The sequence below is a fragment of the Chelonoidis abingdonii genome, chromosome 2 (genome assembly GCF_003597395.2).
Source record: "Chelonoidis abingdonii isolate Lonesome George chromosome 2, CheloAbing_2.0, whole genome shotgun sequence".
Taxonomy (NCBI): Eukaryota; Metazoa; Chordata; order Testudines; family Testudinidae; genus Chelonoidis; species Chelonoidis abingdonii.
This window is the reverse complement of record NC_133770.1, coordinates 91675384-91688189: the sequence shown is the minus strand read 5'-3', so window position 1 is coordinate 91688189 and position 12806 is coordinate 91675384. Positions and strand designations below refer to the sequence as shown.

Below are 12806 nucleotides of genomic sequence, written 5' to 3'. Positions count from 1 at the left end.
GTAGTCTAGGCACATCAGGTGGCAGCTCCCAAGGGGGGTTCTGTGATCTAATCCGTCACATCCTTCATCTGCTATGAAGGCCTACAGAGCAAAAAAAATAGATCCTATCAGAACAAGTAATTAAGCTCCAAATGAAAGGACATTCTTTTTCCTCATCACCACTGTTTTGCTAAGACACTGCATAGCGGCAGAAAACCACAAAGCGCACGCCATGAAACATGAGGCCTCTCTGAAAACCAATTCCCATTGTCTGATCAAAGCAAGATAAGCTCTGTACCATGAGCTCAGTCAAATTTATGAAACGTTACTTCCTACACTAAGCCACAAGCTTGCTGCTTTTCTCCGCCGGTTTACAAAATCTGACCAATGTAAAAGCCTTTTTTTAACAAATCAATATCTGTAGTTAAAGGCTATAGACTTAACTAATAAAAGTTGTTGATCTTCAAAATATTGTTTGTTCCTCTTTGGAGGCTCATACTGTATCTGTATTCTTAAAATATTTAACTACTTTCTATGCTATTTCCCTGTTGTTGATGAAAAGCGTCATAACACATTTATCTGCTACTTCTGGATTCCCTCAACCCAGGTTCTGTAACAGTTGGACAGTTTGTAGTGAAACTATTCGGGGCTACATTTTTAAGCACAGGTTACTGCACCAGTTGAAACAAAAGGGAATTTTACAGTTGACTTTAATGGGAGCAGAAGCATGTCCATAAATTTCACTTACAGTTGGCACCCACAAAACTCTCATATGCAAACATGAATCAAATGATTGTAGAATTAAGCACCTATAAGAAATTAATCTTTTCACTGGTGCAAGTGAAATGCATATGAATTTGAGGGCTGATCCAACGCGTGCTGAAGTCAATGGAAGTCTTACCTTTGTCTTCAGTGGAAACAGAATTAGGCTTTTTCTAGCCACATCCCAGCAGCTCAAATTGACTTAGAATTTTTTTTATTTTCTGTGCAGATGGTTGGAAACTTTTTCCATTGGAAAATAAAATTTCATAGAAATCAAAACATTTTGCCCAAAAGTATCAAATTCAATGAAGTTTTCAACAGAAAGACTTCTGAGGTCCCAGGTGGAGTCTCTGATCCTTTCCAGAGATAAGAGACACCCAAATCAAAACCTGACCTTTACAATTTGAAAACAGACTTTTCAACAAAATTGCATTTTGCAAAAACTTTTGAAAGATTCTGTTTTCATTCAGGGAGGAATAAAAACAAAATTTCAAAACCTTGACATTCTTTACATTACAGGACTATCATTCCCCAAACATCTCCGGTGTTCTACACATTTCATTTCACAATTCTGTATTTCCAATGTAAATAATTTACAGTACTAAAGAGTGAGAACAACAGGTTTGTGTGAGAGGGAGGTAAATTTGGGTCTGTAACAAGAGCAGCAGATCGGGTATAAGCCAACATGAAAATAGCTTTGTTTCATTCTCCACACAGTTGGTCTTGAGGGCAGATATATAATTAGAAATATTCTAGCTGGTGAGCAATTCTATTTATAATGACACATGAAGTGTAACTTTATGTCACAGAATTATATGGGACACAGGCTGCCTTTGAAACTTTCTTATGACTAATAATTATTTATATAGCATTTTTTATCCAAGGATTCTTGCAGTCCTCTGTCTTTCCAAAACTGATTTCCAAACTATACATACAAGTCAATTCAATCACCACCAGTGGGTAATGCAGCTGCCATATGACAAGCCACAGCAACACTATTTTGTTTCATAAATAGCAATGCTATTATGTTTTCTATGGTACAGATTGCCCTTACATTTACACAGCCATGCAGGATTTCCTCTCTAGTGCATCTCTTAAGGAAGGCACCAGTCTACTGTGCTCTAAGGTTGCCACCGTTCTCCAAACTTTTGTTTGTTCGTTTTTCATGGGAAAGCCTATTTTTTTTCCAAATGCCTTTTCTGATACACAAGCAAAAGCAAATATTCTCCATGACTTTAGATCAGTTTCCATTACATTCTAAATAGAGCCTAATAAGTATCATTACATTTGCTGAAAAAACACCTGAGTGCCAGCAGCTCTAAGCTAACTCTCAAACAGTAGCCTGAGACAGAAGGCAACCTTGACACTAAATCCAGCCTACATGGTCAGAAAGATTTGCTGATTCAACACACGCCAATCATGGCTCACATATGGGACAGGTCCATGAAAGCACCAATGCCTGCTAGACAGCATTTTCATATGGATTCATGCACTCTTTTTTCAATGGGATTCCTAGACATGGCTTTAGGTTTGCCCTGTGGAGACAGGCATATTCCCAAGTTCCTCGTGACTCAGTGCATCAATCTATGACCAGATAGGCAGGTATCACACCAGAACCTGAAGCCAGTTCAAGTACGTCAAACAAGATGTGTGTTCCCATTCATCATCCTGCTACTCTGGCAACTGTAGTTTTATCTTAAAAGGCCAGAGTGCTCTTTTTCTCATATAGAGCCAGGGGGACAGAGATTCATAGATTTTAAGGCCAGAAAGGGCCATTGTGGTAATCTTGTTTGACCACCTGCATAATACAGGCTGGAGAATTTCACCCAGCACATAATTGGGACAGAGATGTACTTGAAGTTCTAAATGAGCAGGTACACAGAGGCTCAATGAAAGCACACCACTTACTGCCTAAACTTGATGGAAAAGACATTCTCTGTTGAGAAAATAGATTTCATTGTGTTCCTTTGAAACCTCTCATACTGTGTATGATCTATGAAGACTATTTTCAATACTAAATAATGTATTTTTAAAAATATATCAGGAAAAATGTTCTCTCTCTATTGGAACTAGTCCACATATAGAAGTTATTGGAGTTTAGATTCAATATAACTATTACAGTGGGTCTGTAATCTGCTTTTTAAATTATTACATTTTTAGTGCTGGTTGGCTGGCACGCATGGCCAGCTTCCTATTGCTATCCAAAAGGCTATAGCCATAAAAATAAATTCCACTGCAAAATATTTTATTCCTGTTCACCTTAGGGTTGCATGTTGTGCTACTAGGATTGCCAAGGTATTTATATTGTATGTATAGTATCAGCCCATAAGTTTTTAAATGCAACCCTTTTCCAGATTTTGCAGTCTCCAGTCAGTCAGTCACTAGATCTCACTAATACAGCACATCTAAGACGGTGGTGCGGAGACCGTTCCCATCCAAGATGTTAAAAGGTCATGGTTTTGTTTCTTTAGTTTAAAAGAAAATAGATTTGAGGTGGGGTCATGTATGTAGAGAAGAGATACTTAGATGAGCCCAGCAAACTGCAGTCCTGTACCAATCGAGAAGACAGCGGCAGTGGTGGAGTCATATCAAACATGCAGAAGAAGGTATGCTTTTACAGAAGCTTTATAGAGCTGCGGTCAAGGGAAGTAGAGCACAAGGCCAATCACCAATGAGGATGGAAATCGCAATTTTGAGGGAGTGCAGGCAGCCCCTTCCTGGAGTGCAGGCAGCCCCTTCCATGACTGATTGATCCAGGCCAGAACTTATAAAGACCCTCTGAAGTGACACTAACTGCACAGGCTGTGTTAAATTACTCTTGGAGCTAGAAAGCTGCTTGGGGGGCTGAATCTGTCTATGATCCGTAGCCTCAGAAAGAATCTCTTTTCTACGTAGTACAACTGAATGTCTCTTCTCTGCCTCAATGTACAGGACTTTACCCAGGCCCCCAAGACACGTCTCTGAGGATGTTCTATAATAACCTTTTAGTTTATTTCAGGTGGTAGCGAACCAGTACATATGAGTGCCACCAGGCACTATAAACAATATTGTCCATGCCCAGACATGAAATCAAACCCAAAACTTTTTGAAATGGTTGGAGTTTTTCCAAAGTTTATCATTTTCAAGAACTCCCCTTGCACCTTCGAGACCCATCTCCAGTGGAGCACCTTGATATATGCAGTAGCATCATTTCCAAGTGTACCACATACCTGGCCTGCATGTAAAAGACCAGTCAAAAGCAGAACATGAGAGAAACTCAGCATCATTTCCAGCCTAAGGCTATGTCAACACTTACCAGTAGATTGGGGCTTCTGCGATCAATGCAGCCGTGTCGATCTAGCAGGTCTAGTGAAGACCCACTAAAAATATAGATTCTGTTGTTACGTAACTGCACTCAAAAACAAAACAATGTAAAACTTTAGTGCCTACAAGTCCACTCAGTCCTACTTCTTATTTAGCCAATCGCTAAGACAAACAAGTTTGTTTACATTTGCAGGAGATAATGCTGCCCTCTTCTTATTTACAATGTCACTAAAAAGTGAGAACAGGCATTTGCATGGCACTTTTGTAGCCAGTATAGCATGGTATTTACATGCCAGATGTGCTAAACATTCGTACGTCCCTTTATGCTTCGACCACCATTCCAGAGGACATGCTTCCATGCTGATGACGCTCGTTAAAAAAAACTATGTGTTAATTAAATTTGTGACTGAACTCCTTGGGGAAGAACTGTATGTCCCCTGCTCTGTTTTACCTGCATTCTGCCATATATTTCATGTTATAGCAGTCTCAGAAGATGACCCAGCACATGGTGTTGATTTTAGGAACACTTTCAGGGCAGATTTGACAAAAAGCAAAGAAGATACCAATGTGAGATTTCTAAAGATAGCTACAGCACTCAACCCAAGGTTTAATAATCTGAAGTGCCTTCCAAAATCTGAGAGGAATGAGGTATGGAGCATGCTTGGAGATGTCTTAAAAGAGCAACACTCCAACGTGGAAACTACAGAACCCAAACCATCAAAAAAGAAAATCAACCTTCTGCTGGTGGCATCCGCTCTGCTTTGGATTGTTATTGAGCACAACCCATCATCAGCATGGACGCATGTGCCCTGGAATGGTAGTTGAAGCACGAAGGGACATATGAATCTTTAGTGCATCTAGCACATAAATATCTTGCAACACTGGCTATACCAGTGCCATATGAATGCCTGTTCTCACTTTCAGGTGACAATGTAAACAAGAAGCAGGCAGCATTATTTCCTGCAAATGTAAACAAACTTGATTGGCTGAACAAGAAGTGGGACTGAGTGGACTTGCAGGCTCTAAAATTTCACATTGTTTTATTTTTGAATGCATTTATTTTTATACATAATTATACATTTGTAAGTTTAATTTTCATGATAAAGAGATTGCACTATAATACTTGCATTAGGTGAACTGAAAAATACTATTTCTTTTGTTTTTTTACAGTGCAAATACTTGTAATCAAAAATAAATACAAAGTGAGCACTGTAAACTTTGCATTCTGTGTTGTAATTGAAATCAATATATTTGAAAATGTAGAAAACATCCACAAATATTGAAATAAATGTTATTCTATTATCATGATTAATTCTTTTAATTGCATGACAGCCCTAGCTTGGTGGTATTTGATTTTTTCAGTAAATGTCAGCAAACGTCAATTGTACTGTACATGCATACAAACCAATGAAAATATATTTCCATTCAAAATTCAGATAAATCAAACTAAGCTTGCCTAAGGAAAATTACTTAGTATATTTTGACATGCAGTGTTGACCGTTGAATTCTGCTAAGCCTAAATATTGAACAAGGGAAGATAACCCTGCACCCAATGCATCTTAGTCAATAACAAGCTACAAAGAAATTCATAGCAGATCTGCTAGCTGTTGCCAACAAGCTATTATTTTTGTTTCTTGTTACCTAGTTCAATATGCTTGTTAAGTGTATGCCATCCAAGGGTATATTTCCAAAGCACTAGATGACGTTTACACTATGTAGTTCTCACTGGGGCAAATTCATTCCTTGTGTAACCCCAGAACAGAGTTGCTGTGTGGTACCTAACATTATAACGGTGATCACTACAATTAATTTTCACGATGGTAACCTAATCTTTGAGAGTTAGATGTTCTGCTTAGAAAATTTGCATTATATGATGTGATACAAAACTATGTACTGTAAAGCATATAGCACTGTGTATACCTTATGACTCTGAAGTGCTGAGGTAACTGAAAAGCATATAAACCAGAAATATTTACAAGGAGAAACTAATGGACTTCCACTTATATCAATTTTTACATTGATGGAACTGTATAGGCATCAATGGAGTAATTTTTCCAGTGTACATGAGAACAGAATCAGGTCCAATATATTTGTCTAGTACAAAAATGCAATGATCCTGTAAATACTTCAATTCATTCTGGTGTATAAGCATTGGAAATGACTGAAGGTTTGTAACAACTTGTGTTACATAGACAGGAAGAATTACAAAAAAAATGCTTATGTACAATCTTTCAGCATATGGCATTGCATGTACGAGAAATCAGTTGTACTATACAGGATAGGCACCTTTCCCAGCCTATACAAAACCAGAATCCAGAGTAGCCTTTTTATTTTAAACAGGCAGTAATAATACACATTCTAATTTCTTTAGACTGAAGAACGTTATAGGTGTTTTCTAAAAACAGAAACAGACAGTCTCGGAGATTAAAAACAGCAAATCAACAGAATATGTTATCTATTTGAAGACATCCTGTATATTTCAAACAGTAACTCAGAGATGGACTAAAATGAAGAACTGAAAGGTTTGATCAGCACTTGCTGTAACAATGTTGTGTTGTATTGTATTAAAATACCTTACACCCATTCTACAGTCATTATTTTTATTTTGTTTAGGTGAAATCAACAGTTTATTTTTAAAATAAAAAAAAAATCAGGCTTAAATCTAAACACTGAAGGAGCTAGCAACCCCGCAAACACTACTAACTATATTGCTTACTGCCATGACTTCAGAGGACTAACTCATAGCAAGTAAGTGTCTTCAGGATTTGTCCCCTAGTTTTCTGAATTATCTCTAGTCTGAAAAATAGGGAAAAAAACAAAACAGTTCTCCAGTTTTGCTCCAGTGTGCATTTTGTACACCTCTAACATTCTGTGTAAGGTAACAAGACCAGGTTTGGGGGGTGAAAAGCAAATTGCAAGCTTGGAATCCATAGCTTGAGAACCCAATCCAACTGCCAGTTAGTCAATGGAAAGACTCCTCTTTATTTCAATGGGAGCTGGAGCTGGTCACAGTCTTTCAAAGTTTGCTCTTAGGGTTTTGGTTCAGGCCCATCTCTAGTTACAACTATAAAACACTGTAGAGTTGTGCAAAATGCATTTATATCTGCTGATTTTACTGTTTCTGACTTATTCTTTCCTGACCTGAAAGCTACAGATTTCACAGATAGCATGTGCATCAAACAGCAAAACACCGGAATCATGGTTAAATATCTCAGATCAGCATTTCACTTCCTAAAAGCGTGCTAAAAATGCTAGGAAAAGGGAAACAGAAGTGATACATAAGGCTCATCTATAACCTGAAAAAAATCCAGAAATGAAATTAGCACATCCTGACCAAGCAATACAATATGCCTCTTTCTTGGATCATAAGCCAAATGAGACAAAACAAAAACCTCACATCACTGCCACTTGGCAAGTTTTACCATGTGAGATGAAAAGTGAAGCTAAAAGGAAAAACTATCTAAATATTGACAAAATGATTGTGAAACTGACAAATGAAGACAAATAATTCTGCAGAGACTGCAGATTTATGAAATTAAAGGGGAGTAGGATAAAATTTAACATCTCAAAGGATTTTATGACATTTGCAATATTTTGAGATTTTTTTCATATATTTTTATTAAGGAAAATGGAGATGCTTCGTGCAGCTTTACTTTGTCATCACCTTCTTTGAGAGGTGGCATGATCTAGTGGAGATGGCATTGGACAGAAAACCTATGCTTTGACACTGACCTACTGTGGGACTTAGAACAAGTCACTTCATATTTCTGTGCTTCTAATTCCCCTCCTCTCCTTTGTCTGTTCAGATTGTAAGCTCTCTCGAGCAGTGGCTGTCTTGTGCATGGACAATACTTAGCACAACAGGGGCCTGATCTCAGTCTCTCTAGGTACTATCATAATATAATTAATAATAATCAGCATGTTATGCAAGAAGTTGCATATACAAGGTGTGAATCCCTGCTTTGGGTTTTGACTGTGCCCTTAATTAAAACCAATTACATATTAGTATGTACAAGTAAGAACATGAAAAAAGTTTAATTCACTCACCTAGACAGCAATAATCTACCCTGAAGTTTCAAATCAGCAGCACAATCATCTGATTGACAATTCCTCTCAAAAACAGTCTGTGAAAAACAGAGGAGAAAGCTGTTATAGTGGGGGACTTTGGTATAATCAGACTCCCCTTCCCAAAGCAATGTGTTTCAGTAAAATTAAGAACACTTGAAGGTCATGATACAAAGTACTGAGGAGCGAAGTTCAAGTGATTCAGAGGCAGTCAAATCTTCTCTTTATCTAGACCTCTTGGACTCTGGCAGACTGAACTGGAAAGCTCACCAGAAACAGACTCTCATGGCTTTTCTTCAGGGCATTCCTGTTTCTGATCAAGCTATAATGACATCCTACCCCATATTTTTGGCATTCCTGTTTCTGGTTCCAAATAGTATGAATGTTACTTAGCATTTCTGCATATTCCTCTGTATTGCCTAGTTCTACAAATGGAAGTGGAACAACTTAAATATAGCACCATGAGAAAGTCTGTGTTTGTACTATTTCTGGCCAAACCTGAAAGAGAACATATCACAAATCTTGCAACAAATAAAAACATAAAATAAACGAATTCTTGCGAGATCTTCAACCCCTAAGAAATTCAGATAAGCATCTGGAAATCTGGGGCCTTCTCCAAAATAAGCCCCAAGCCCTTAGAGTGCTTGGTGTTAGGTTTCAGAAACAGCTGTGTCCTTCCTTCCTTCCACAGCAAGAGGGCAAGTGGGCAGCTAACATGGGAGTCTTGAGGAGATTGGGGAGAAACAACAGGAGTAACTCCTAAAAACCCAACCTTTTCATTTGGTTTGGATCAGACAATCGTAAATTCATTCAGAACCAGATTCTGCTACCTTTAAACACTTTGAGCCAACACATTGTTCCACATGTAATCCCATGATGCTACTCAAGACGAGTAAAGGTAGCCGAATCCGTCCTTCAGTGACTGGAAATTCAATCTGGATTTTTAAAAATCAGGCCATGCGTGTAGGTGCCTAAATGTGGCTCTTACAAGCTTAATTTTAGGCCTTAATTTTTTTAAATCTTGGCTGTAAGTTTTCAAATTGCCCCTTAAAAGCAAAGCTATTAGATTGAAATATCTACTGATCACAAGGTAAAGTAGTAGTTACTGAAACCACTCAGCAACCCTCTGCTTCACCGGACTGTTTGTGGAACTTTGGCAGTCTGATTCTTGCTCACATGATCAGGGTCTAACTGACTGCCATATGTAAGGTTGGGAAGGAATTCCACCCCCCATGTCCGATTGGCAAGGACCTAGGGTTTTTTCCCAACTTCCTCTCTGCAGCATGGGATGCAAGTTATTTGACAGGACCATCTGGCTATGTCCCACCTGATCATTTCCCTGTCACTGAAGGAACTTTAGGCATTGGTGCACCTCAGTTCCTCCTAGTTTCTGCCTGTGGCACATAATAGTTTAATTTCCTGAGGACTGTAATAGTTTGGTCTAATTTTGGTTGTTGGGTTTGTGTGTGAGTGCTCAGTGGTGCTGGTGCACTGTGATATGCAGGAAGTCAGACTGATCTTGTCCCTTCTGACCTTAAACTCTATGCCCCTATGATAAACTTGTCTATTAAATCAAATATCCCATAGAGCCAGGTGCAAAAGCCGGAATTCAATTCCCTCAAGAAAAGCAATTAACGTTCCTGAAAGTCTTCCAGGATTTAATTACATGCACTGGCTAAAATAAGAACAAATTATTTAGAGAATATGTCTAGGAAATATTCAAGCAAATTCAATCCAGGGGAGTGAACTCCATAGAGGCTATAAATGATCAGAAGAATCCTGCTATTAAACAAAACAGCCAAGTCAGATCAGTGTGGGCAGTGGGTGCGGGGAAGGGTGAAATCAGCCAGAGAGCTCGCCTGGGGCTCCAGGTGCTCCCATGAAGAAGTGTTACACAAAGAAAAGAGCTTCACATTTACAATGGGTTAACATAGGAAAATGGGTCAGGGGGAAATGGCCAGCAATAATTATTTTATTAAACTAAAGCACATAAGAACTTCTCTAATTGGGGAAAGGTGGAGAGAAATGAATTTGCTCATTGAATTTATTGAGAGGAAAGTTCTGTACCTAAGGCTCAGTACTATTATACTACCATTTATCATATCATCTAAAGCCAAATGCAATCATTTCTCCTTTCCACAAAAGCTGGCTTTAGATTTCAGCAGGGCCCTGCTTTGTTTCCTTTGATGAAGCAATAATATATTAGACATGGACATATCTACCTAACAGCAACAAGAAACAAACAAGAGGAAGAGGCATTCCCCAAGGAAATCAGCTGTCTGGAAAAAGCTCCCTAACCAAAGTTGCTATCTAGCAACTGAAAACTAGTAAGCATAAATGTATCCATCATGTTCTTCTGGACCAGATATGGACTGGTCACAGAACTTGCTTATGCACACCAGATGGGTTTACCATAAATAAGGTTAAGATTTTGACATGGTTATTTTTAGTTTAAAAAGTCACGGACAGGTCACGGACAATAAACAAGAATTCATGGAAGCCTGTGACCTGTCCCTGACCTTTACTAAAAATAACTGACACAAAATGGGGTTGACAGGGGGAGGACTGAAGCCCGAGTGGGGGGGAGGGAGGCAAAGAGAGCCTGAGTCCCACTGAGGAAGGCAGGGTCCAGCACCCGCCAAGGAGCTCCAGGGTCCCGCCCATTAGCTGACATCTCCGGCCTGCCACCCCAGGGCTGGAAAATGTCACAGAGATCTCTGAAAGTCATGGGATCAGTGACTTCCATGAGCTCCATGACATAATCTTACCCTTAATCATAAGATCCTTTAATGATCTGCCAGGTATGGCTTATGTTTATTTAAATACGGTATTTTATGCACATTGACACCCAGTGGTTGAGCATTTTGCCTCAGTTTTGCATTCCATTACATCCCCCATTTAATTTCTATATTCCTACCATTTGCAATGTTTACACTATCACATGGTCTTTGAAACTCCATACATATCACTCTGCTAAGCAGTTCTGTGTCATACTAGTTTTCCAATTACACAACCCAAACGTGTGACAACTTGCTCATTTGGCTATCCATTAGGTGCGAGTCATCATTTTATTGTTCTGCATCTGCCATCTGTAGAGTTTGCTCTGCTGACTGTAGTTTCCAGGGAGCAGAGTGTAGATGTCAATGATTTCTGTTGAACTCTCCACTGTTATTCTCAATCACACATGATCTGGGTACCACATTCTTTTTCTTCATGACAGCAGGAGTTGTCCATCTGCTTTCTCTATTCAGTTGGACATGAACCCAGTCACTGGGTCTCTAACTGAGTGATAACTGGTAGCAGGTCTCTAACTGAGTGATAACTGTTGTAAAAGTATTTGTAAGCTCTTTTAGTCTTTTTATCTGATTTGGTTACTTTGGAGACAGGTTCTTTTGGAAAGCTGGATCAGTCATTCTGAGCTGTCTTCCTATCAGGAGTTGTGCTGAACTATATCCATTAGCCGCTCTTGGTATTGATCTGCTGCAGGAAGTTCTTGGATGCCTGTACAGCTCTCTCAGCCTCTCCATTGACTTGTGGATAATGTGGGCTGTTAGCAATATGATCAAAATCATATTTCATTTGAATTCTGCTGAAGTGAATTGTGGTCTATTGTCCAGCACTAGTTGTTCTGGAATAGTAAAGTGAGCAAAAGGGTATTTAAGTTTCTCAATAGCACTGTGACATGTTAGGTCTTTCAAATACATTATTTCTACATACCTAGAAAAATAGTCCATGACAACAAGGTAATGATATCCCCAGAATCTGCATAAATCTGCAGCTAGTTTCTTCCAAGGTGCCTCAGGTAAAGGTGTTTGAACACTGTATGGTACAACATTGTCTCAAGTTGATTTGTACTGCATCTCTTCTCAAAAGTCCAGTATCATCAAATCCTCTGTCAAATTCTTCCATCTTTCTCACTAGGCCCATCATGACTGCCATGATGAGGCTGAGAAGGTTGTTTGCCTCCGATCCTTTCATCACATGCACTCTGAATGCAAAGGTTTTGTCCTTGTAAGAGGTTTCTGTGATGAACTGGTCCATGCTGTTCTGAATACCTCCAGGGCTAGTCCATGGACATAGTTTGGAGGAATGTAGGGGGGGCATTGCCCACCAAACAGAGCAGAGGTGTGAGGGAGAGGTCATGCAGAGTCATGTGCCACTTCCCCCTACCCCAATTCTGCAAGCAGTGAACGGCCCTGCAGGGCTTTCTCTGCTCGGCCTGCCAGGAAGGGGAGCTCTGTCCTTCCCACGTTGTGCCTCCCCTCCGCCCCCAGCACGTTTCAGAGAAGCGTGACAGAGCAGCTTTTTCTCTGTGCTCCAGGCCACTGCCTCAACAGCTGGACACTGCCACCTGTGTCCAAGTGCCTGTCTGTTTCCTGTACCCATGTGGGGGGGAGGGGCTGGGGGAAGAAGGATGGGGAGAAAAGACAGTGGGATAGGGCAGGAGGAAGAGAAGGGGATGGGATGGGGTAGCGGACAGTGAGCAGAGGAAGGAGGATGGGGTAGTAGACAATGGGAAAAAGAATGGGGAAGAGAAGCGGCATGTGGCATCCCCTCGGCAGCAGCAGCAGGGAGGCGCCCACAGAAGCACCAGAGCAGTGACATTGCTGCAGCAGCTGGTGCTGGAGAGGCTGCCAGCAGCAGCTGTATCCTCCTTGTTAAGCCAGCCCATCCCCCCACCACACCAATAGCCCAGG

The 12806-nt window shown here is 40.0% G+C and overlaps 1 protein-coding gene across 1 annotated transcript in view; it reads right to left on the bottom strand.

Annotated features, from left to right (window-relative positions):
• The window catches only part of ITGA9 (integrin subunit alpha 9), a 303615-nt gene that overhangs the window by 133654 nt on the left and 157155 nt on the right, over positions 1-12806 (bottom strand). The window contains exon 17 of the mRNA XM_075062573.1: positions 8092-8168. Coding sequence (XP_074918674.1) covers positions 8092-8168 — 77 coding nt within the window. The remainder of the gene's footprint in view (positions 1-8091; positions 8169-12806) is intronic.